General features: G+C 39.7%; 4 protein-coding genes across 7 annotated transcripts in view; 3 read left to right on the plus strand and 1 right to left on the minus strand.

Moving 5' to 3' along the window:
- The window catches only part of LOC126369621 (SH3 domain-containing kinase-binding protein 1-like), a 95,214-nt gene extending 95,016 nt beyond the window's left edge, over positions 1 to 198 (minus strand). For all 4 annotated transcript variants that reach the window (XR_007566746.1, XR_007566745.1, XM_050014128.1 and 1 more), the window contains exon 1: positions 7 to 198. Coding sequence is in view for 2 of the 4 variants with exons in the window: in XM_050014128.1 (XP_049870085.1) it covers positions 7 to 31 (25 nt within the window). In the remaining 2 variants the exon portion in view is untranslated. The remainder of the gene's footprint in view (positions 1 to 6) is intronic.
- The window catches only part of LOC126369611 (nuclear factor NF-kappa-B p100 subunit-like), a 331,681-nt gene that overhangs the window by 145,448 nt on the left and 161,272 nt on the right, over positions 1 to 24,961 (plus strand). The gene's annotated exons all lie outside the window — the stretch shown is intronic.
- LOC126369645 (60S ribosomal export protein NMD3) lies at positions 1,576 to 11,675 on the plus strand. The gene is made up of 9 exons (XM_050014184.1): positions 1,576 to 1,735; positions 1,811 to 1,945; positions 2,614 to 2,764; positions 3,664 to 3,907; positions 4,298 to 4,591; positions 5,821 to 5,930; positions 6,773 to 6,930; positions 9,332 to 9,514; positions 11,432 to 11,675. The coding sequence occupies exons 1-9, from the start codon at positions 1,686 to 1,688 to the stop codon at positions 11,616 to 11,618; spliced, it is 1,512 nt and encodes a 503-aa protein (XP_049870141.1). The 5' UTR covers positions 1,576 to 1,685; the 3' UTR covers positions 11,619 to 11,675.
- Positions 14,541 to 24,959, plus strand: LOC126369827 (sphingomyelin phosphodiesterase-like). The gene is made up of 10 exons (XM_050014392.1): positions 14,541 to 14,849; positions 15,674 to 15,828; positions 17,476 to 17,637; positions 18,934 to 19,086; positions 20,055 to 20,435; positions 21,045 to 21,220; positions 21,728 to 21,922; positions 22,584 to 22,754; positions 23,361 to 23,535; positions 24,624 to 24,959. Exons 1-10 carry the CDS (start codon positions 14,783 to 14,785, stop codon positions 24,957 to 24,959), a joined length of 1,971 nt encoding a protein of 656 aa, XP_049870349.1. The 5' UTR covers positions 14,541 to 14,782.

Below are 24,961 nucleotides of genomic sequence, written 5' to 3' on the forward strand. Positions count from 1 at the left end.
ACTCACCCTTCTGATTTGCATTTGTCTCCATTTCAGACGAAATTGCACATCACATTATCACATCACATACACCAATACCATAGAATAAATACACATTTCTCAGACTATAAATTAAAAAACAAATACGTTGCAATTTTTATAATAATATGAGCAAAAATATTAAAAGAAATTCGGACGCGTTTTTCATTCAGACGCACGTCAGACTGATTTTTTTATTCTATATTCGAATTACGCCAATACATCGCTCTTATTCAGCCAAAACCGTGACTCATTCATTATTTTATCAAAAAAAAAATAAGTTTATAGTATAAATTTCTTTGCAAATATTCTCAATTTAAATATTTTTCGGGATTATTTACCTACTTAATATAATATTTACAAATGATAGTATTCCGCACGGCACTGCGCGTCCTGACGGAAATTCCTAGCTAGCCCTAGCATAGCTTGTTTGGTCGTAGTCTCGTATCGCGGGTTACGGTGATGGTGACGGTGATTTACACTATTATTTCAAGACATTTGAAGATTTTAAGAAATAAATGAAATATAAATGCCCATTAACTCTAATATGTAGGATATGGCTGTATAAGTTAAAACTATTATATTTTCGTTCAAAAACTTCTAGCCAAGTATAAGTCGGACGTGCTCATATTGGGTTCTGACTCTAGAAATACCTATGAAATTAGTATTAACGTTAATGGTTTTCACAAAACGCCAGCCAGGTTAGTGATAATTTGAATGGTGATAATCGTACAATACAGACCTCAACTTTACACAAAACCTACCCCCATACTGGAATGGTGATAGCGCGCGCGTTAAGGGTCGATATTTTTGTAAACGGAACCCTAGAAATTATCACTCATCTGCAGTGTTGCCAACTTAGTGGATTTTCCACTAGATCTGGTGGTTTAGACATGTGGTTCGGCGAAAAAATATTAGTTTTAGTGGCTAGTGGATTTTTTAGTGGATTAGAGTCCTTCCAGTTAGCGGTAAGTGACGAATTTAACCACTAACACAACCGAATATGGTTTATGAGTTACTTGAGCGAAAGAACCAATATAGTTTATTTATTAGTACATAATACATACAATAAGTTTCAGATTGAGTAAGATCAAGATGCCTAAGCCACAGTACACCCAAAAGTTTCGTGATTGTTGGTTACGTGACCCAGTTTTAAGGGATTGGTTGCAAATAGTCGAAAGCACTGGTGATCCAGTTGCTAAGTACAAATTATATGGTATATTATTAAGGAATCATTATTAATAATAATTGAATAATTTACCCTGTCTCTAGCACGTCTTTACCTATGACGCGGCGCTAAAGAGGGGGAAAAACATCCCACGATCTGATTGCACTGATTCGGCTTTGGGTTGTCTAGTGATTCTATAGTCTCTGCTTACCCCGGTGGGAAGTAGGCGTGAGTTTATGTATGTATTTTATCTAGTGAAATTCTGGTGGTTCGAGAGACCGCTCAGTTTTAGTGGTTTCTGGTGGTTTGCACGGCCGCATTTGGTGGGCTGGTGAAAATAAAGTTGGCAACACTGCTCATCTGTCTGTCAGTCATTGAATGTCAAGCGAAAATTGGTCCTTTGATTTTATTGTTGCGTGAACTACACGTGTTTCTTATTCGTGGAAGTTAAAGAAACTTTCATTATTTAAATCATTGAAGTGATTATAAATATACAGAAATGGAGTATGTGCCACGGGAAAATATTCCCGGTGAGAACGTCAGTCGCATGTAAGTATACATCAGAAAAAATATGTAGATTTGAACTTGTTGGAATGTTTTCATGTAAATATTTTGTTCTTTCAGTCTGTGCTGCCAATGTGCAGTGCCTATCGAAGCAAACCCCTCGAACATGTGTGTGGCATGTCTAAGAGCGCATGTGGATATTACTGATGGTATTCCAAAACAGGCAACTTTGTTTTTCTGTAGAGGATGTGAGAGGTTAGATTTTATACTTATTATATCTATTGATGAATTTTAGAATAATACGTAATATTACTGGACTGGCAGTCGCTTCTGTAAAAAACCAGACCTATCAAATCTTCCGGTTAGGTAAATGGACCCTGTAAATATGGGATAACGTTTGTATAATAGTAATAATAATATGTGATATAATGCAACATTTATAGATACTTATTCAATTTGTCTTTTTTTTTCTAAGATCTTTTTTTACTAAAGGTAAATAAACATCTTTCATTTCATACTCAAATTACACATAATATTTATTAATTATGATGAAATATTTTTGTATGTTTCAAAGTATCCTAACTTAATAATGTTAATAAAGTTGCAATGTTTATGTTCTTTTTTCCCCAAAGGGTTAGGCAAAGATGTCTAGGTATACAGGGTGTTAGTGACATCGTAACGAAAACTTTGAGGGGTGGTTCAGGCCATGATTCTGAGTTGATATCAAGTAGAAATTTCCGTCGCAAAAGTATGGATTGGAAAATAATTAAAAAGAAAAGAAAAAATTTCATGAATTTTTTGACACGAAATTCCACTTGATATCAACTCAGAATCATGTCAAATAGCGAAATGCTTTGATGAGACTTTTTTAACCCCCTTGATCACAGACTCTGGCAGATTCATGGTATTTTTTAAAATTTCAGATACCTACAACCTCCCTCAGAATGGGTGACGTGTGCTCTGGAGTCCCGTGAGCTCCTGGCACTATGTCTGAAGAGGCTGAAGGGACTGAGTAGGGTCAAACTCATTGATGCAGGGTTTGCTTGGACTGAGCCACATTCCAAAAGGATAAAGGTTTGTTTTCTCTCTCTGTTGTGTAGGTTGTATGAACCATGTCCAACTTTATCTATCATTGTGTCTGGTAATTTTGTGTTCACCTAAACTTAAATAAATTAATAGGATTATAACTAGTTTAGTCAAATCAGTTACTTTTCTTTTCTTCTTCGTCATTCCCTCACTGCTTTTACTAAGCCTCAAAACACAAACTTACCATGGAATCTGTATGAAAAAACAAACTGTGACGTCATAAAAAGGTGTAGTGAAATGTCGGACTTATTACTTATTTAATTATTATTACGTTTTTTTTTCGATTAAAGTTAATAAATATGTTAAATAGAAAGTGAAATGTTTTTCGTAAGTTTTCGATCTATCTTTATTTAGTAATCAGAATTTCATAGTTTATCTTTGACCTAGGTTATTACCCAAATACCTTCTACTGAAACGGTAGTTTTTGGTAACTCATAATTATATAAGTATACGTAACAATAATCACAAAATAAATACAGGGTTGTCATGTCATTAAAACATAGTCACGAAAACTTTGAGGGATGGTTCAGACCATGATTCTGAATTAATATCAAGTGGAATTTTCCGTCGCAAAAGTATGGAATGGAAAATAATTTAAAAAAGTACTAAAATTTTTATGAATAAAAAATTATACATTGTTTTAAGTTTACGCGGTTATTATCATAATTAATACTCCCGATATTGGGAGTCTAATATCCCCATTTAAACGCGGTAAGAACCCGTTATTATGTGTTTTAATTATAATCAAAAATTAAATAATTTAAAAATATACATGAATTTTGCGACGATAATTCCAATTCCAATCATGGTCTGAATCATCCCTCTCAGTAATTGTTACGATGTCACTAACACCCTGTATGTTGCAAATCATAATTTTTTGCCTACAGGTAAAACTGACAGTGCAAGGCGAGGTAATGGGTGGAGCCGTTCTTCAACAGACGTTTATTGTAGAGTTCAACATCCAGCATCAGATGTGTGACGCGTGTCATCGCTCCGAAGCCCAGGACTACTGGCGTGCCTTAGTGCAAGTGAGACAGCGTGCTAACAACAGGAAGACGTTCTACTACCTCGAACAGCTGATCCTGAAACACAAGGCTCATGAAAACACACTTGGCATTAAACCTAAGCATGGTATGGAGTGTTCTGTTCATTTTTCTTTTACTCTACTCCTAATTACAGTTCACCATTTATCTGTCACTGAACAAATATAATATTTATTAAAAATGTACAGACGTAATTTCTAGTATTCTTACTCAAAAAGGTTTCGTTTTTAAGACTTCATTTGTTTGTGAAACAATTGAATATTGAGTAATACAGGTATATTTTTATGTAATCAATTAATTCCTAATAACATTCTATTCTCTCTTAATTTAGTATCCAATTTCCTTTACATTTGTCACAGTAAATTTTTAATTTTAAAAATGTAAATTTCAATCTACCATAGACCTTGTGTTCTAAATGCTCAATAAAGTATATTTGCCTTATCTTAACTGGGTTAAGTTCATTTTCTTCCATTCACAGATGGCCTTGACTTCTTCTACGCAACAGAGAGCCACGCAAGAAAAATGGTTGACTTCATTCAATCGGTGCTGCCTATCAAGAGTCAATACTCAAAGAAGCTGATATCACATGATATCCACAGCAACATCTACAATTCCAAGTACACATTCAGTATAGAGATTGTTCCATTGTCAAAGGACAGTCTGGTGTGTCTCCCGAAGAAATTGACTCAACAGCTGGGCGGTATATCGCCCATATGTTTGGTGCAAAGTGTTACCAGTTCCATTCATTTGATTGACGCCAACTCTGGACAAGGTTTGTTTCTTCTACATAACATAGCATACATAAACAGCCTATATACGTCCCACTGCTGGGCACAGGCCTCCCCTCTATCAACCGGAGGGGGTATGGAGCATACTCCACCACGCTGCTCCAATGCGGGTTGGTGGAGGTGTTTTTCGGAGGGCACGTTAAGCCGTTGGTCCCGCCTATTAGCCGTTGTTTTTTCTAATCCTTTTAAATTTTAAGTTAAGTAAACCTACTTGTTGTAGTGCCTTGTTGTAGTGGGTTCCTGTTCGTACTTTCCTCTATAGGCTAGGGCTAAGACCTACCTAGTAGGTATACAAGATACCTGTGTCAGATGGCCTCGCTCTTCTTCCTCTATTTTTAAGACAACTGTAATAACATCAGGAATGCAATAAATATCTTATCTTATACCTTGTTTTGCCTCATGGATGAGCACACACAACTAAGACTAAGAAGGAGGCTGCCGCAGGATCCAGCCGACTAAGGCCCAAAATAGGAAGCGACACTGGTCGCTTAACTAAAATGATACCTATACACCACAAGAAGTGCTTATTATCCAAAGGTGATAGATTGCGCGCAAAAGGCATAAAACAAAAACAAAAAAATACCTTGGTGGAATATCATCATCATCAGCCCATTAACGTCCCCACTGCTGGGGTATGGGCCTTCCCTATGGATGGATAGGGAGATCGGGCCTTAAACCATCACGCGGGCCCAGTGCGGGTTGATGGTTATTAACGACTGCTAATGCAGCCGGGACCAACGGCTTATGACTGGCCTTTGCGGAAGTTGCTTAACTTCAACAATCGCAGACCGAGCGCGTTTACCGCTGCGCCACCGAGCTCCTCAAAGGTGGAATATAATGCTCAAATTATAGTTTCTCTCTCTTCTTTCTATTTTTCTATCTCTCTTCTGTAGCCTCTGTAGCTTGCTCCGATGACATGCCGAGAGTTTTCAGAAAAAAACATAACGACGCTGACGACCATATCCCAATTGGGTAGTCAGAGGTACATCCATCGCAAGATGACCTAAGTACCCACACCTCACCGAACTTTCTGTTAGACCAATGTGATAGGTGGTCTATAATGGTCGAGCCAACTGTGTTAGTGAAAACTGTGCTGTGAGAAAAGAGTTACTAACATTTTGAAAATTGAAATTTTACTTCCTTTTTAACAAAATAGAAACAATTTTATTTGTATTTTATTTATGATTTATGGCATACCTATATTTGTTTCCAGTGTGTGACATTTCCGGGACAGTATATTGGAGGAATCCTTTCACACCGATCTGCAATCCAAAGCAGTTGGTAGAATACATTGTAATGGATATTGACATTCTGAAGGAACATGTAAGTTGTTATTAAACAAAACACAAATATGTATAGTCATCCTGCACATAGTAAAAAAAGAGAAGTGAATGCAGACAGATATACCTGTGATGGATGGTCTTTATGATTTTTTTTTTATATCTTATTATCTAATTATTCATAAATAAATTAATAAATATTATAAAAGAAAGAGGAGCTCGGTGGCGCATCGGTAAACGCGCTCAGTCTGCGATTGTTGAAGTTAAGCAACTTTCGCAAAGGCCGGTCATAGGATGGGTGACCACAAAAAAAAGTTTTCATCTCGAGCTCCTCCGTGCTTCGGAAGGCACGTTAAGCCGTTGGTCCCGGCTGCATTAGCAGTCGTTAATAACCACCAATCCGCACTGGGCCCGCGTGATGGTTTAAGGCCCGATCTCCCTACCCATCCATAGGGAAGGCCCGTGCCCCAGCAGTGGGGACGTTAATGGGCTAATGATGATGATGATAAAAGAAAGAAAACACCCTCACACTAAAAAGAGGAAAACAAGACCTAGTTGATTTTATTCAACGAAAATTTTGTAGATTATTAAGTTAGTACCATTCGAAAGTTCTATGACGACGACCAGATTCAAGGTTCCTTGCAGTTTATACCTGACGATCTTACCAAAAACAAGAGGGAATTTGGCCTTGTATGACATAACACTCCCATGATCAAGACGAATCTAACGATACATCATACATCAAAATCTATCAAGCAGTTTAGGCTATAGGAAGCCACAAAGTAACTTACATATATACACTTGAAAAACATTACCCTCCTTTGGCAGTCGGGTAAAAAAGTGAGTTGATATTTTTTTTTATAATTTTTATATTTTGCACCGTAGGAAAAGAAGTCGTTCCCAGGACAAGGCATGGTGTCCAACAAGCACGTTATAGCAGACGTGTGGGTGGTGAAGGCTAGCGAACTAGGCCTAGACGTCAGCCCCGTACATACAAGAACACACCTCGGACATATCTTGAAACCAGGCGACACGGTTTTGGGGTAAGGTAATCATCATTTCCCTAGAATTATCCCGTTTTTCACAGGGTCCAATTACCTAACATGAAGATTTGACAGGACCGGTTTTTTACTGAAGCGACTACTACAGGTTAGGTTAGGTTTGATGAGGTCATTGATTTATATATTCATTTATCATGATGAGTTCGTGTCCTATTCACTGCTGTGCCACATTATGTACTGAGTTTTAAAAATTGTTTTATGATATTTTGTTGTTTTTACTCTGTTTGTAACACTTCGTATGTAATGCGTCACAATTTGTTGAATAAACATTTTCTCTCTCTCTCTCTATCGTCATCATCATTATCCCGTTTTTCACAGGATCCGCTTACCTAACCTGAAGATTTGACAGGACCGGTTTTTTTTACAGAAGCGACTGCCTGTCTGACCTTCCAACCCGCGAAGGGAAAACCAGCCTAATACAGGTTAGGTCACATACCTCGCAAAATGCATTTCTCGGGAATGTGGGTTTCCTCACGATGTTTTCCTTCACCGCTAAGCACGCGGTAATCATTTATGATACCAAACATGAATTTGAAAACAAATTCGACAATCGTTGGTTTAGGCCTGCTGCCTGCTGGATTCGAACGTGCGACCTCAAAGCGAGAGGCGAGCGTTCTACCAACTGGGCTACGACAGCTCATTTTCGGGGGTTAGGCAATAAAAATCATAATCATATAATTTTAATCATAACAGGCTAGTTTCCAACTAGTCAAATCAGTTACTTTTTACTAAACATCATCCGTGGTCTAGTGGTTAGAGCGTTAGGCTCACGATCTGGAGGTCCGGGTTCGATTTCCGATGGGGACATGGTCGAAATCACTTTGTGAGACTGTCCTTTGTTTGGTAAGGACTTTTCAGGCTTGAATCACCTGATTGTCCGAAAAAGTAAGATGATTCCGTGCTTCGGAGGGCACGTTAAGCCGTTGGTCCCGGGTATTAGCCGTAAAAACACCTCCACCAACCCGCAGTGGAGCAGCGTGGTGGAGTATGCTCCATACCCCCTCCGGTTGATTGAGGGGAGGCCTGTGCCCAGCAGTGGGACGTATATAGGCAGTTTATGTTATGTTTATGTAAACGTCAAGACACGAAATTACTTTGGAATTTGTATGAAAAAGCATACTGTGACGTCATAGAAAACATTATAAAATATCGGACTCATTATTACGTTTTTCTTGATTAAAAATCATAAATAAGTTAAATAGAAAAAAGGAAATTATTTTCCTTACTTTTAGATCTGTCTTTATTTAGTAATCAGAATTTCATAATTTATCTTGAACCTAGTATGACCCATTTATATCATTTATTGCGTTCCACATAACAGAAGGTTGGTAACATTACGTGAGTAATACATAATATGGACTCTGATTGGGCACAGTAATTTTAAAAGGGAGTTACAGTTTAATTCCGTGTTTCAAGGGGCATGTTAAGCCGTTGGTCCCGGCTATTAGCCGTAAAAACACGCCTCGCAGTGTAGCAACGGCCTTCGTGGTCCGGTGATTTGAGCGTTAGACACACGATCCGGAGGTCCCGGGTTCAAATCCCGATGGGGACATATCACAAAAATCACTTTGTGATCCCTAGTTTGGACATTACAGGCTGATCACCTGATTGTCTGAAAGTAAGATGATCCGTGCTTCGGAAGGCACGTTAAACCGTTGGTCCCGGTTACTACTTACTGATGTAAGTAAGTAGTCGTTACATGAGTCATGTCAGGCGACTTTGGTGGCTCAATAATAACCCTGACATCAGGGTTGAAGAGGTTGGTAACACACTTCACAACCCACACGACAGAAGATACGCAACATGATTCTTTATTACATTACATCTTATCTAGCCTATTCGATCCCACTACTGGGCAAAGTCCTTCCCTTGATTTCTCCCTTCTCTGATAAGCATTCATATCGTCACACCATCTACGCGGTCTTCCTTGACTTCTATGCTTCTTTATTATAGCAGCGGCGTAGCGTAGTGGCGGCCCGCCCCGGGCGGCACTTTTTAGGGGGCGGTAAAATTTCACAATCTATAATATATATAAAAATGAAACCCGTTTTCCGTTGTCACGACATAACATAAAAACGGCTTGACCGAGTTTTTTTTTTGTGGTTCTTAAGGAAAAAAATATTAAGAAAATCTCTCAGAAAGATTGAAAAATATACATTTAATTTTGCATATTTAAAAAAAAAAAACGCGCGTAACGAATATAAATGTCATTCAATTTAAAACAAAAAAATCTGTGGTAATTTGTAAATTGAAATATCTAAATAAAAAGGGCAGCAAAATTGTCTTCCGCCCCGGGCGGCCGACATCCACGCTACGCCGCTGATTGTATGGTTGAGTTTAAATCATTTACAACAAAAAAATCACAAACATTTCTCTCCCCCAGTTACAACTTGGGCGAGTCCAACGTGAACGATGCGAACCTGGACAAGCTGGCCAGCGACGTCGTGCCCGACGTGTTCCTCGTGAAGAAGTTCTACGGCGAGCGAGCGGCCCGGCGGCGCGCGCGCACCTGGAAGCTGAAGCACATGGCCGACGAGCTGCACGACGGACTCAGCTCCACTAACGAGTACGTTACACATACATTACATACTAACGAAATAGGAAGTGCTAGTAAGAGCATCTTAAGGAAACATCTTAAGGAAAGAGTCCTCTCTTTCTTTGTAGTAGGGGGAAGACCAAGAAGAGCTTACATGGAACAGATTAAAGAGAAGGCGAACGTCGTGTCTTATAAGAAAAAAATAAAAAATGTTTATTTACTTTAAAAGTAGATTTTTACAATACAAGGGCTCGGGATCTCATTTTAAGCAAGAAGTTGCTTGTAGTAGGAGGCTCCGCTCTTCCATAACTATTTTATACATATGTAAACTAATCGTTTATGTGTACGTGTGTATGGGTGTGTGTATGTGTAGTGTATGTGCGCTTATACAGTGTACGTACGTACGTTATATAATTATGTTATTCTATATATTCGTTAGCAAGGTAGATTCTCCTTCTGCGTAGGTTTTTTGATTTAACCTAGCTGTAACAGATTTTTTACAGTTAAAATGAGACATAGGATATATATTTAGTTTTTTATTTAATAAATTATATATATAAGATGACTGTTTATTATATTGCCTCATTGCAAATGTAGTTTTAACTCTTAAATAAGGAGGTGAAGGAATTGCTCTTTGATAGATAAGAATGGAGAGCGCTACACCGATAAGAGCGTGGCTCTTAAATTAGTAATGATGATGACATACTAACAAAACATAAGTCAGCTCACGACTCACAAGACATCCCAATGGGGTAGTCGAGATACCATCTATCGCAAGATGAACTAAGTATAATATAAACTCACCATGTTTTCTATTAGACCAACGTGATAGGTGAGCCGTATCGCCGTGAGCCATACGAGTACTTATAGGTGTTAGTGTCTCATTATTCTGATCTAATATCATGTGAAATTCTCCATCACAAAAGTATAGAATTGAAAAAAAAAACATGAATTTTGCGGCGGAAAATTCCTCTTGATATCAACTCGGAATCATGGTCTGAATCGACCCCTCAGTATTCGTTACGATGTCACTAACACCCTGTATAATAATAATAATGTCACATCACATTTAGATTTTACATTTAGATTGAATTGTCTTAAGGGAATAGCCTCCGTGGTCTAGTGGTTAGAGCGTTAGGCTCACGATCTGGAGGCTGGAGGTCCGGGTTCGATGTCGAAATCACTCTGTGAGACTGTCCTTTGTTTGGTAAGGACTTTTCAGGCTTGAATCACCTGATTGTCCGAAAAAGTAAGGTGATTCCGTGCTTTGGAGGGCACGTTAAGCCGTTGGTCCCGGCTATTAGCCGTAAAAAGACCTCCACTAACCCGCATTGGAGCAGCGTGGTGGAGTATGCTCCATACCCCCTCCGGTTGATTGGGGTGAGGCCTGTGCCCAGCAGCGGGACGTATATAGGCTGTTTATGTTATGTACGTATGTGTGTCTTAAGGGGCCTCTACGTGTTGGCTTCGGCTCCCCGCACACCTTCCAAAAGTCTGAGAATCCATAGTCAAATCAAATCAAATCAAATATACTTTATTGCACAGATCTAAAATTTCAACAATCAGACATAACACATGAATACAGTACAATTTGGGCGGCCTTATTGCTCTAGAGCAATTTCTTCCAGGCAACCAACAAAAGGAAACAAACATTTACAACTTGGATGTGGGATGGTGCAACAAAAAATAAATACCTAAAAGTAAAACTAAAGTTAATATAATAAATATTCTATACTATACGTACATATATTAATAAATACTCAATTTAATGTAATCCATATATACTAAAAATATACCTAACCATAATCTAAAGAAAACTATAATAATAAATAATAGACTATACCCACACATACAAGATACAGGTATTGAAATAAATAAAATATATAGTCCCGAGATATGGAAATGAAAAACAAAATAATACTAATTAACCGTTTTATTCCTTATCAGGGACTACAATGAGTTCTTGGACGACCTAGAAGAGGACCCAGTGCTGAGGCAGAACATCAACATATTCAAGGACGGCACCAAGATAGCCGTGGACACGGATGAGATCGACCCGACCATGCCGCGCATCACCCTCGCTGAGATGTTGGACGACTTGAACATCGAAGACGTCGAGATGAGCGAAGTCTAAACACAAGAAGACAAATGTATTTCAGTACGTTGTTTATACGTATTACTTGTTATTATATTTAATAAATAATATACTTTAAATTTGCGCTGGATTTTATTTGTAAGTTAAATAGGTTAATTATATTTATCTTATCTCTGTTCAATATCGAATAATTGGACAGATATGATCGCATGAAAACCGAGTCTTGCACCGTTAACTAAGTTTTGAAATATCGTGGTGATGACGATTGCGTCACACACTATTGAGTCAAGTAGTGTGTTTGTACGTATGGGAACAGGTGGGTTAATGGCCTCATCGAAGCAATTCATCTAAGAAAGCAATATTGCTATTTGACATTTGTTTGCGTTGCGCGCTTACTATGCGTATGTGTCAAATTGCAATATTGCTTTCTTAGAGCCGCGCGTGGCTCGAATTATATTGAGCGCTTCGACCAATAGACGTTACGAATGCTATCGACGTAGACGGACGTCAAGCGGTTATTGGTAGAAGGTTTCGATATAATTCGCGCTGCGTTCGGCGTGGTTAGCGTGCAGAGCCTAATCACAGTACAATTCAGTCCATACAAAACATCTCGTTCTTACACAGTCACTACATAGATGCAGTCTGCGCCACCTTAACCCGATATATTACTATAATAACACTTTTACCCCGCACGTGCGAACGAGACAGACAGTCCGTGCAAGCGAGACAGCGGCTCCGCGATTTTTATTTACTTTCGCTTTACGATTTTTCATTTTTGAATTATTTGTAATTGTATTAGCAAAAAAGGCCAAGCCTAGAATACGTATAAGTTAGATACACGTAAGATTTGTATGTAGACACGCCAATGACCCTGCCTTTCTTGTGCGGCAGGGGTATGAGAAAAAAAAACGGGAGGGTGAGGTAATCTACTCTGGGCGCCATCCCATTTGCGTCAGACAAAGTACTGCGGGGCGGAAGGCAAGAGGGAAACCACTTCGCTATTTTTCCCTAAGTAGCATGGAAAATGCTGCACCGACAAGAGCGTGGCTCTTAAATTGATAATGAGGTAATCAAGATCGTATCGGTGCGGGGCGGAGAGTGAGTGCCGGAAGCTCGTCGTAAAATCCGACAGAGGGATTGTGTCTTTTTAACACGATGGACAACTATTGATAGGCTGATCCTTTGTCGCCATAATAAGGAATCATATGGCTTCGTATCAACTGTGACTGCAAATTATTTTTGATAACTTGCGTGATAGATCACGGGCGTGCGTTTTGGTAGGTATGAAGTACTTAATTACGTGCGTACACTAATTTAGATGTTAAATCAATTTATCATATAAAGATTAAAATATTTAACGTGCCACATATAAGTAGCTATCTAGATAACCATTTGCATAGGTAAATTACTTCTGATATCGGGAGATTAGTGTTATTTTAGTAGATTTGTAGTAATTAGATTTAATATCTTAACAAATAATAATAATAAGTCATTTATTTCAGGCATAAAAAACCCATATACAAAAATAAAAGATACAATAAAATAAAATAAAATTATACAATAAAATGATATAAAATATGAAATAAAATAGGTAATACAATATTATGTTATTATTCTTATGTTTTCCCAGGCCGATGTAGGGACGTCCAATGTTTCGCAAAAGGGTTTGCGAAGTCTTCACTGATAGTCATCAGGATACCGTTCTGGCTGTTACGGAGCCGGTCCCAGAAGGAGGCAGTTCTAGCTCTTAGAATGGAGTAGAAGTCAGGCACTCGCGCGCCAGCGAACATGCCCGATGCACTGCAGTATCGGGGTAGTTTCATTATAATACGAAAAGCGTCATTATACTGAACCCTAAGCACGTTGTACGACTTTTTCGAGTACTTTATCCAAAGCTGACATGAATAAAAACACTGGCAAAATGCTTTGAAGTTTTAGCGAAAGCGTGATTCTTTAAATTAATGATGATGAATGCAGTTTTTATGATTTTAACGTGAATTTACTTTCTAAAAGTTTTTTGAGGGGAGATAACGAAATGTTCTAAGAGCCAGCAGTTCCCGGACCTTCGTTACTTTCAGGTGTTTATAATAAAGGAGGTCTGCGGACGCTGGCTCTTTAACTAAAAGCATTCCGGGGCAGGAACCGGAGTTTTCCAGAACCGGGAACGCGCTTTGCCGGCCAACAGATTTCTGTTAAAAGTGCACATAAACTGGATATTGTAGGTACGTGTGAAGAAAGTGTAAGTATTTAGTTAGTATTGATTATGATCCAAAGCTTGAACTTTGAGCTCACGATCCGAAAGCCCCGGGTATTCGATTCTGGTCATTACATAAATCACTTCGTGGTGTTTATTTTGGTTAGCACCACAGATATTAGTTAGGACATTACAGGCGGATCACCCGATTGTTCGAAAGTAAGTGTTTCCGGTTACTACTTTTGAAGGCTCAATAGTAACCCTGACACCAGGGTTGCTGAGGTTGGTAATCTACCTCACAGCGTACTCGATAGCAGAAGACCGTTACCGTTAGCTAGGTATGCACCTACCTATATTACAATACCTACATAGGTATAAGTCGATCCAATACCTAGGTATAGTTACGAACGTGAGGATCATCAATGATCAGTAGATACAGCGCATGGACTGACTATAGAAATAGTGGTAAAGAGTAGGGTAGTGGTAATAGGGAACCTATATAAGATACTTTCTCCTTAGTTTTCACTTTCAAGTTAAAAGGTACCTAAGCATAATATACCTACGTGTTAGGGAACCCAACGCTCTTTCAATTTATTTGGTTTACCTTTTAATATTTACCAATAATTTCATTGGTTGAACACAGTAGCTATTTGCTTATCTTTATTTTTCATTATCAGATATCGGAAGTCATGTCAAGCGTTCTGCTTTAAATTGTCTTATTGCCTAAAACGTTTCGCTCGATGAATTGTTAATAGCAAAGAAACGTACGTTGCTTACGTACAGTGTTTCTAAAATACTCATTTTAATATTTGGTACCTATGCTCATGACATAAGTAGGTACATAATATTGTGTTTTTAATATTTTTACACTAAAGAAGTTATTAAAGTATTCCGATTGCGTGCCACCCGCATAGAGATAGGATGTTTCGGAAAGTCTAAATACCGTACAGATAAAATATATAGTAGTGTAATTATCGTTTATCTTTCATTGCTTCACAATCGAGCCAATATGAAGGTGTTGTGGTTTGTGTTTATGGTGTTAAGCTCCAGTTTTGCAGGACAACTTATTTCTAGTGGTAAGTTATAGGCCTAAGATTGCCTTTTGATGCACATAGAGTTGTAAAAGTGAACCGGGCGGTTGTATGAAACGGCTTTGCTGGTCAGGGAGGGGAGAGAGAACAAGAAGGTGTGAAAAGGTCAAAAGCAATATTGCTATTTGACATTTGTTGACATTGCTCACTTAACTATTTTTATAAGTATGCACAAATGTCAAATAGCAATATTATGCTTTTCAGATGAATTGTCTAGATGTGGTATTTTAACTCTCCAAATCGCGTTGAGCTGCTTTTCTTCCCTGGCCTTTAATAGGGTTGTGTTACACTATTTTCATAGTATAGACCTACAATCACAGTCCAACTAATTGGACAGAGCAGTTTGGCATGCACCCTGAAACGACCTACCCCAACATGTTAGACCAATAAGTAGTATGAGCGATGGGCTAATCACCTGTCGCTACGTTTCCACAGTGGCTACAAATTGTCCATGGTTGTGTGGTATAATTCGCCCCACAAGGTTCACAGATGTGAGTTTATATACGTACTTAATTATCTTGTACGTTCACCACCCATAATTTATATCTGGTGACTATCGAATCCCACACCAACTCGCGTCAGACAGAGTACCTACTGCGGAACGGAAGGCAAGAGTCCTATTTTTCTCTTAAAAAAGAGTGTGGCTCTTTTTATGACAATGATAATGAATTATCGGCTATCTATTAATTTCTATGTTTAGTGTCGGCCATCGCGAAATTTTGTTAGGCTTTTTTCATTTAAAAATTGATGAATTGATCGTCACAACTTACACGATAGAAGAAGAATTAAAAATTGAACACTATTTTTAGGTGAAATAGAGACATTAGTCAAAAGAGTCGTTAAGAATGGACTATCAGAAATATCCGAAGAAGACTCCAAGACTCTACACGACCTGTATGAAATCTTCTACAGACCAGAGTATGCGTCGGCTAACACGCTTGAAACTTATTCGGAGACAAGAATGGTGAGTTTCGAACCCATTTACTTTGCCAGGGACTGACGCCAGCCAGTAAGGAGTCAGTATTGGCGCTGAGAACTGACTTGCACTGCTTAGACGTGGCCAGTCAACACGACTGTACTGACTTAAACTAGTTTACTGTACTGTGTCCACCGGAACAGCATTGATTCTGGCAGAATAATTGACTGACGTCAGTGAGTTAGTGCTTATAATATTCATCTCTAAGCAAGGCTTTGACTTTGCCGTTGCGAAACTATTGTATGGAGTTGGAAATACATCGACCGAGTTCGCGATTAGTTTATAAATGAACCTTAATTCTGCTTTTTCTGTCCTAGACTATACATACTTACGAGTAGAAAAGACAGTGGAGACATCACCAAGGTGTCATAGTGAGATAGGGCCCTTAGGTTATTTCTACAAAATATATAACATCTCTGAGCTTCTCGTAGTAGGTATGGCTCTAACCTTCATCTGATCAGGGTTAAAATAAAACTTATCGAGATATTTTGATATCAGTTATCTTACTCTGCCTAGCTAATCTAATCACAAAGATCTTAAACATTTTATAAAATATCAGCGTTTACTTCTCGGATATAGGTATCGTAAAGACCGAGATGCATTGTATCCTTCACTTCACGGCCCATATTAATATGGGCGATAGACTGATCAGTTGTCACATTCTATCCATCTTAGGACTTCGTATTAAGATTGCATTTGGCCACCATTAGAGACCGTACCTATAGACGTACAGACCTACCTAGTTTACCTGTGCATGATTGTGATCTGGCGTTGTTTACAATTTTACGGTGACATATACACACCATTAACACATGTTTATGGAATACGATGTTCGTGCGTCACCAAAAGGGTCCACATAATACCAGCGTCGTGGTTCACGCCGCGACTTGTGCTGAGTGGGGCCCTTTTATCTCAGGACGTCCACCACCACCTTATGGTCATTTCGACAAACATCCGTCTTGCTTTTTTGTAATTGTTTTAGTGGAAATTTGATATGATGTTGTTGACTTTTTTTTGTGTGTGGCGTCCTTTTATAATAAACTTTTTCTATTCTATTCTATTCTATTCTATTCAATGTTGATCACGGGCGTGAGTTTATTTATGTACTTATGTAAGTAATGTACTTGTGCATGTACGTTAAATTCAGAAAGGTACGGTAAAGAGAACCTAATCGAAACCGGCAGATGTATGAAGATTGCAGGTGATTAAAGATAACTAAAAGTGTGTTTAATGCACCTAGGTGAATTAGCTCAGTTGAATTAAGTTTACGAAGGGTTAGTGAAAGAAACGAAACTGGTGTGTCAAGATCGTAATAAGGTCCGAGGTCTCTCAAAAATGACACCGTAAAGCAAGACATAAAGAGCGATATGCCTTGCTTTGTTCTCATTGCGACACGTATGCGAAGGACTACCCTAGCGGGGATAGGCGGGATCTTCTGCGTTTCCATTGACGCGGAGCTGTGCGGAGATGTGTAGGAATCGACCAATTACCGAGAGGGAGAGAGTGACAGAGTGTCTTCGTTTTTCGCTCTCTCGAACGCTGTGATTGGTCAAATCCGCACATCTCCGCTATTCTACGCCCATCTCCGCGTCAATGGAAACCCGGCCTATTTAATGTTATTTCATTAATTTCCAGACCATAGACTGTATAGTATGCCGGAGTGCGTTTGCTGCGTTATTTGACGCGGTGAGGGAGGGTCAGGATGACAGTGAATTGACCAGTGTCATATCGTTCTTCTGCTTAGTATTGGGCATCGAAAACGAAACCGTATGCCATGGAGCTGTTGGACTTAATATGGTAAGAAATACAGACAGATTCTATGATAAATTACTTAATAACTGCTCTGTCAGAAAGCAGATCTCGATTCTACTTAAAAACCTCTCATTTGCCGAGAAACCAGACACAGAAGATTTCACATTGTGTCTCTCGACAGATGAGGAATTTTCACTAAATCACAAACACAATTGACTAAAACACACAATTGAAAAAACACAGATTAAAACTAAAACACGATTCTGCAACCGTTCTCCTACGACCTACGACCGAATCGCACAGTTGGCTCGACCATTATAGACGGCGATATCACGAATCACATATCACGTAGGTGTCACTGGATATAGGTACTTACTTAATTCATCATGCGATGAATTTACCGCTGACTACGCAAATTGGGAATAGTCAAGTATGGTGTAAATGACCAAAGAACACTTAATAGACCGCCAAATTAATGGAAAGACCTGATTACCTGGAATTTGTTGACAAAACCTTTTAGCCTTATCATAATTGATCTATTCGATATGTCTTTACAATTAAACAAATGTATTTATTAGTTCTTATCTGAGATTATGTCGTCACTCAGATTAGCGGCAATAAACAAGGGACTTTGATAATAAATAAATAAGTATTAGCTTTAAACCCAGGGGGCCTAATCCCTACAAATGTCATAAATGTAAAAGTAACTCTGTCTGTCTGTTACGCTTTCACGCCAACACTACTAAAGTGATTTTGATGGAAATTTGGTTTCGAGAGTTTGCGGTTAATCACAATGGGCTTGTGCCAAATATTATACGGGATTTAAACATAGCTGGCGATGGGTGGGTGTACGGTCACGAGCATTAATATGTATACACTTTGGTACCATGTCACATTAACTTTTTTGACAAATTGAATTGTGAGTCTCACGAAATGTCAAATATGTTTGTGCGACAGAGTCCTACAGTGGGTACATTATACGTATTGCTCATGGCTGTACTATATAACTCTACCTCTTCAACCTACTCCTTCGGGGGTACGGTTTTAATAAGAACATCTAGAGCTTTTTTTCTTACAGCTACTTTTCCTCAGCTATACAGGTTGTCAGAAGCTGAAATAGTTTTAGGCGGATGAGACGTTTGACAAAAATATATTCATGTAATACTGTAATTCAAAGCTAATGTTACCTAATGAATAAAGATATTTTTTAGTTTGAGTTTTGATACAAGCTTAATGTTATGTTAAATGATATAACCAAGTCCAAAGTGTTTAACGGATTCAGTACCTACCTATGCATAATAATAAAACATTAACCGTACATAACTTCTTGTATATTTCCAGCCAATTATAACCCACATAATAAGGACTACACCGCAAGCGACCCCGGCTACTTTCTGTGGTCTTGTCATGCAGGATGCGGGTAACCCTAACGTGTGCCCGTTCAATGACCCCAGGTTCGAATGGGAGGTTGATCTGCCCGCCGTCTCTGAAACTGTAACTATATATCTTTTTATTTTTAATTTGGTAATTTTTATTCTAGAACAATATGTCAATTCCACGGCCTCTGTGGTCCAGTGGTTTGAGCGTTGGGCTCACGATCCGGAGGTCCCAGGTTCAAATCCCGGTGGAGACATATCACAAAACTCACTTTGTTGCAGTGGCGGCCCTAGTAAAATATTTAGGTGGTGCGAGACCTCACAATACAGTTTTTTTCCAATTAGTTTACGGCCACCGAAATATACCTAATTAAATCTTTTAAAAATGTCGTTTACGGGCAGCCATTAAATGTATGAGTTTTATGTGGCCGCTAAGTGGTCTAACTCACAGGGTAGGTGTGCCCAATCCAGTTATTCCCCTGTAGATCTTGGCTGATTTTGGCGCCCACACTAAAACGGCGCCCGGTGCAATCGCACCGTTCGCCCTAGGGCTGCCACTGCTTTATGGTCCCTAGTTTGGTCAGGTTAGGATATTTGCAGGCTGATCACCCGATTGTCCAAAGTAAAACGATCCGTGTTACGGAGGTCCCGATCCAGGGCCTTCTGCATTGAATTCGATCAACTCCTTCGTCTTCCCGGGCAATGTTGATGTTGAAAACATGGATTGAGGGATTATGTCCACCACAGAACAGATAAGGCAATTTTTGTTATTCACATCCCAACAATGGCGATAGCTGATCTATCATCAATATTCTTATGCCTACGTCTCTGTTCATAACAGATTCTGTGGTTACGAGTCATAACGAGTCGGTGTTTTATTGAAACTTGAAACAGGTACGGTCACGAGTACTAATATGTAGTACACTTTAAAAACCATGTTACATTAACTTTTTTGTAAGTCACATAATATGTCAAATATGTGTGCGACAGGGTTCAAAAGTGGGTACATGATATTCCTCATGACTGTAAGCACATCTATACCATATCTAATTATCACCAACCAACGAAAATTATCATTTCCAACAGGTTCCAAACCCCGAGAGGTCAACAGAACCTTTAACGATCGCAGTGATAACAGACGCGCATCTCGAACCTCTTTACGAGGCGTTCGGCGTCGCCGACTGCGGAGAACCTACTTGCTGCAGAAAAGGACAGACCCCAGCTCAACACTTCACTTATAAAAGCAACGTCGACGAGTCAGTTATAGCTGAGAGCATAGTCAAGAAGGACGGCGAGGTCTACATTGACTTGAGTGTAGCACCGAAGATAAGGAAACTCAAAAGTCAGTCGAGAACTATGTATCCAGCAAGGCAGTCTCGACCAGCCGGTTACTGGGGTGATTTCAACTGTGATACGCCGATTTGGGCATATGATGATGTTATTGAACGTATTGCAGAGGCACATAAGGTAGGTGTTAAACTATCCATGGGCTAATTTTCATCCAAAGTCCTGCCTCCGCGGTATAGGAACCGCGCCGCGTGCGGCTCGTATAGGGTAGTTTCCAACTAGTCAAATCAGTTACTTTTTACGAAACGTCAAAACACGAAATCGCTATGGAATTTGTATGAAAAAGCAACATGTGACGTCATAGAAAAACGTGATAAAATGTCTTACTTATTATTACATTTTTCTTCATTAAAATTCATATAAGTACCTACATATAAGTTAAATAGAAAAAAGAAAACGTTTTTTGGCTACTTTAGATCCGTCTTTATTTAGTAATCAGAATTTCATAATTTATCTTTGACCTAGGAAACTACCCAATTATACCAAGGACTTCGACCAATAACCGTACGACGTTTATCTGTGTAGATAGCAATCGCTGCGTCTATTGGTCGAAGCCCTCGATATAGTTCGCGCGGTTGCTGTGCTTAGATAGAGTTTTTCGTTTTTCCTTCCCAGTTATATAAATATACTAGCATCTATTTATTGGAGATCATGAAATGGGATATGGAGCTTACTCACACTGCAGACTTGTGTCATATTTATGTATGTAATATTAGCACGTATTCCCAGAATGTGGATGTGGTATACTACGTAGGCGACACGATCGACCACGGCGTGTGGGAGACCACTTATGAGCTGATCAACGAAATGAATCTCTACACCATCGACAAGATCAGGAAGACATTCGGAGACAACGTGCCTGTTGTCCCCACTATTGGCAACCACGAGGCGCAGCCTACCAACCAGTGAGTTTTAGCACTCCTCTCTGCAGGCAACTGCTGTGACGCGAGGTGCATAGCAGCATTTCGCAGAAGGCATTAAATACTTGGCTAGATAATTCGCATATTATTATAATATAGCATGGACTTGAGACTTGTAGAACAACGATATAGACGCGGCAGATATATTATATGACATAGCTTTAATTATCCGTTTGGTTACCATTGGTTATGTTATTGCGCACGGTACGTATTTTCCATCCCTTTTTGATCTTTATAATAATATAATACCTGTTACCTATACCGTTTATACTAAATACACATAAATGATAGCCAAATGTGAGAACAGAAATTCTTTGGAAAATAAGTTACAGCCATCCGAAACCTAGGAGTTGAATGAAATAGCAATTGAAAACGGATTTCAGATGAATCTTTAGCGTTCAATGATGAAAGAAAAAATCAACTACCCTATTGTTACATGTTATTAGTCAACTATTAATTAGTAACGATAATACATCAATGCTATTATTACAGATTCGCTCCATCAAGAGTAACCGAAAAAGGTTTGAACACGACTTGGTTGTACGAGGCTCTAGCCAGGAAATGGGACTTCTACCTCACAGACGAAGCTAAAGCAACCTTACGCGACCGAGGAGACTTCTCTATACAAGTCAGGCCCGGTCTGCGGGCTATTGCTCTGAATAATAACGTAGCTTATAAGTTTAATTGGTGAGTGGAAATAACATTATAGATACTTTGTAAATAGTATTAGTACTGTGGTGTAAGTACACCCACCACTATGTCGTTAATAGGTATCCCACCAGCTCGTACGAAGCGTTTCGCTTCATCGTTTCTAATAGGAACCGCCTCTGTGGTTCAGTGGTCCCGGGTTCGAATCCAGGTGGGGACAAATCACAAAAATCATTGATTCCTAGTTTGGTTAGGACATTACAGGCCGATCACCTGATTGTCCAAAAGTAAGATGATCCGTGCTTCGGAAGACACGTTAAGCCGTTGGTCCCGGTTACTACTTACTGATGTAAGTACCTACGTAATCGTTACATGAGTCATGTCAGGGGCCTAAGGTGGCTCAATAATTTGCTAATAATTGAGCCATCGAAATCACTTTGTGAGACTGTCCTTTGTTTGGTAAGGACTTTACAGGCTTGAATCACTTGATTTTCTGAAAAAATAAGATGATCCCGTGCTTCGGAGGGCACGTTAAGCCGTTGGTTCCGGCTATCAGCCGTTAAAACACCTCCTCCAACCCGCAATGGAGCAGCGTGGTGGAGTATGCTCTATACCCCCTCCGTTTGATTAAGGGGAGGTCTGTGCCGCAGCGGGACGTATATAGGCTGTTTATATTTATGTTTATGTAAAACGTTTTAAGGTGGTTGGTATACGACCCGACCGACGCGAAGAAGCATTTGGATTGGTTAGTTGAAGAGTTGTACAGCGCAGAGCAAGCTGGGGACAAGGTTCACATATTGGCACATATACCGCCAGGAGTGTCGGACCTTACTGCACAGTGGACCAGGGAGTACAACAGGATTGTCAATAGGTAAGAAACGTAGATATGCGGGTTGGTGGTCCTTATGCTAGTAGCCACCCATTGGTCAGAAGGCCTCCGGTGATATAGTCGCAACGCCGACAGTCCCTTTAAAATCCAAACTCCATTGTTTTACTATTGTGTCTGGAAACCTCGGCTTTACGAGGATAGAGTAATGCTCCATACTAAGCAAGGCAAAATCAACCAAGACTAGTTCACCCTGGCCGCAAACTAAAATTTCTTCGGGTTAGATTGCGGCCACCCGGTAACCGGTTCGGTGGCCGTAAATTATTCGAAACATTTTGTATTTTAAGTGGCTGAGGCCACATTTAGGGGTTCGCACCACCTAAATATTTTGCTAGGGCCGCCACCGCTACTAATTCCTGCAAAAGTGTCGGCGGCGCATCTTGTCACTAAGCGAAGGCGCGTCTAGATGGAATTTAGTCGCGATGAGTGTAATGGTCCACATTGCAACCAACTCGCATTGGAGCAGCGTAGTGGAGTATGCTCCATACCCCCTCCGGTTGATTGAGGGGAGGCCTGTGCCCAGCAGTGGGACGTATATAGGCTGTTGATGTTATGTTATGAGTGTAATGCAATGGTGCACTAACGTTTCAGATTCTCATCGACAATCACCGCGGAGTTCAACGGGCACACGCACTCGGATGAGTTCAAGATATTCTACGACGCGGAGGGCTCGCCCATAAACGTGGCCTGGGGCGCCGGCAGCGTCACCGCTTTTACCAACTACAATCTAAATTACAAAATTGCTACATTCAGCCCTGAGACATTGGTAAGTCATTAAGTGTAGCGGTTCTCGAAATTATGTTTTTTGTCATCATCACCAGCCCATTAACGTCCCCACTGCTGGGGCACGGGCCTTCCCTATGGATGGATAGGGAGATCGGGCCTCAAACCATCACGCGGGCCCAGTGCGGATTGATGGTTATTAACGACCGCTAATGCAGCCGGGACCAACGGCTTAACGTGTCTTCCGAAGCACGGAAGAGCTCGTGATGAAAACTTTTTTTTTGGTCACCCATCCTATGACCGGCCTTTGCGAAAGTTGTTTAACTTCAACAATCGCAGACCGAGCGCGTTTACCGCTGCGCCACCGAGCTCCTCAGTTCGAGATTTTTGTCATAGATAAACTAAACTTAATGAGCTCTGCTTCTTTTTGCCACCGCTTGAAGGTCTCAAGAACCTACAAACAATAAAAAAATATATAAATCCTTTCTATTTACTTCAGGATTACTCTGAGTCTGAAGAACCTGATTGATGTAGGATGTGTCGAGATTTATGTGAACACGAGCTAACTAACTCGAACATTTGGGTAGTTTCCTAGGTCAAAGAGAAATTATGCAATTCTAGTTACTAAATAAAGACAGATTTAAAGGTGACAAAAAACGTTTCCTTTTTCTATTTAATTTATTTATGAATTTTAATAAAGAAAAATTTTGTAATGCGACATTTTGTCACATTTCTCCATGACGTCACAGTGTGCTTTTTCATACAAATTCTATAGTAATTTCGTGTTCTGACGAATTGCTCAACGGCCTCTGTGTTCCAGTGGTTGAGCGTTGGGCTCACGATCCGGAGGTCCCGGGTTCAAATCCTGGTTTCCATACCACAAAATTCACTTTGAGGGCTTACAAAGCTTATTTAGGACATTGCAGTCACATCACCAGATTGTCTGAAACTAAGATGAAGCGTGCTTCGGAGGGCACACTGCTTTCTCCATTTCGGTGATTGGTCGATTATCATGCATGTTCTAAAACAGGCTACAACTTAATCATAACCAGGGTTCACGACACCAGGGTTGATGAGGCTGGTTTTCCACCTCACAACCCACACGATAAGAATCGTGTTTTTTGTTTTCAGTTACCGCTAAGCATCACAAACTACGTGTACAATCTGACTGAGGCGAATTTGACCCCAAATCGGCGACCACATTGGTTCCAGCTTTACGATATGAAGAACTCATTCGAACTGAGTGACTTATCTGCCTCCTCTATGGACGACTTAACTCGCCGAATGGTCACTACACAGAAACATCTGCTTGATTTGTACGCGGCATTCTTCTCAAAAATCTCCGATGCCAGATGGCCACACTGCAACGAATCATGCAAACTTAATGAACTTTGTAAAACTGTTGTCACTGTTCTATGGCAGCGGCAGAGGTGCGACGAACTCGTCAACCTATACCATTCGAATTAATC

The sequence above is a fragment of the Pectinophora gossypiella genome, chromosome 9, assembly GCF_024362695.1.
Source record: "Pectinophora gossypiella chromosome 9, ilPecGoss1.1, whole genome shotgun sequence".
Lineage (NCBI taxonomy): Eukaryota > Metazoa > Arthropoda > Insecta > Lepidoptera > Gelechiidae > Pectinophora > Pectinophora gossypiella.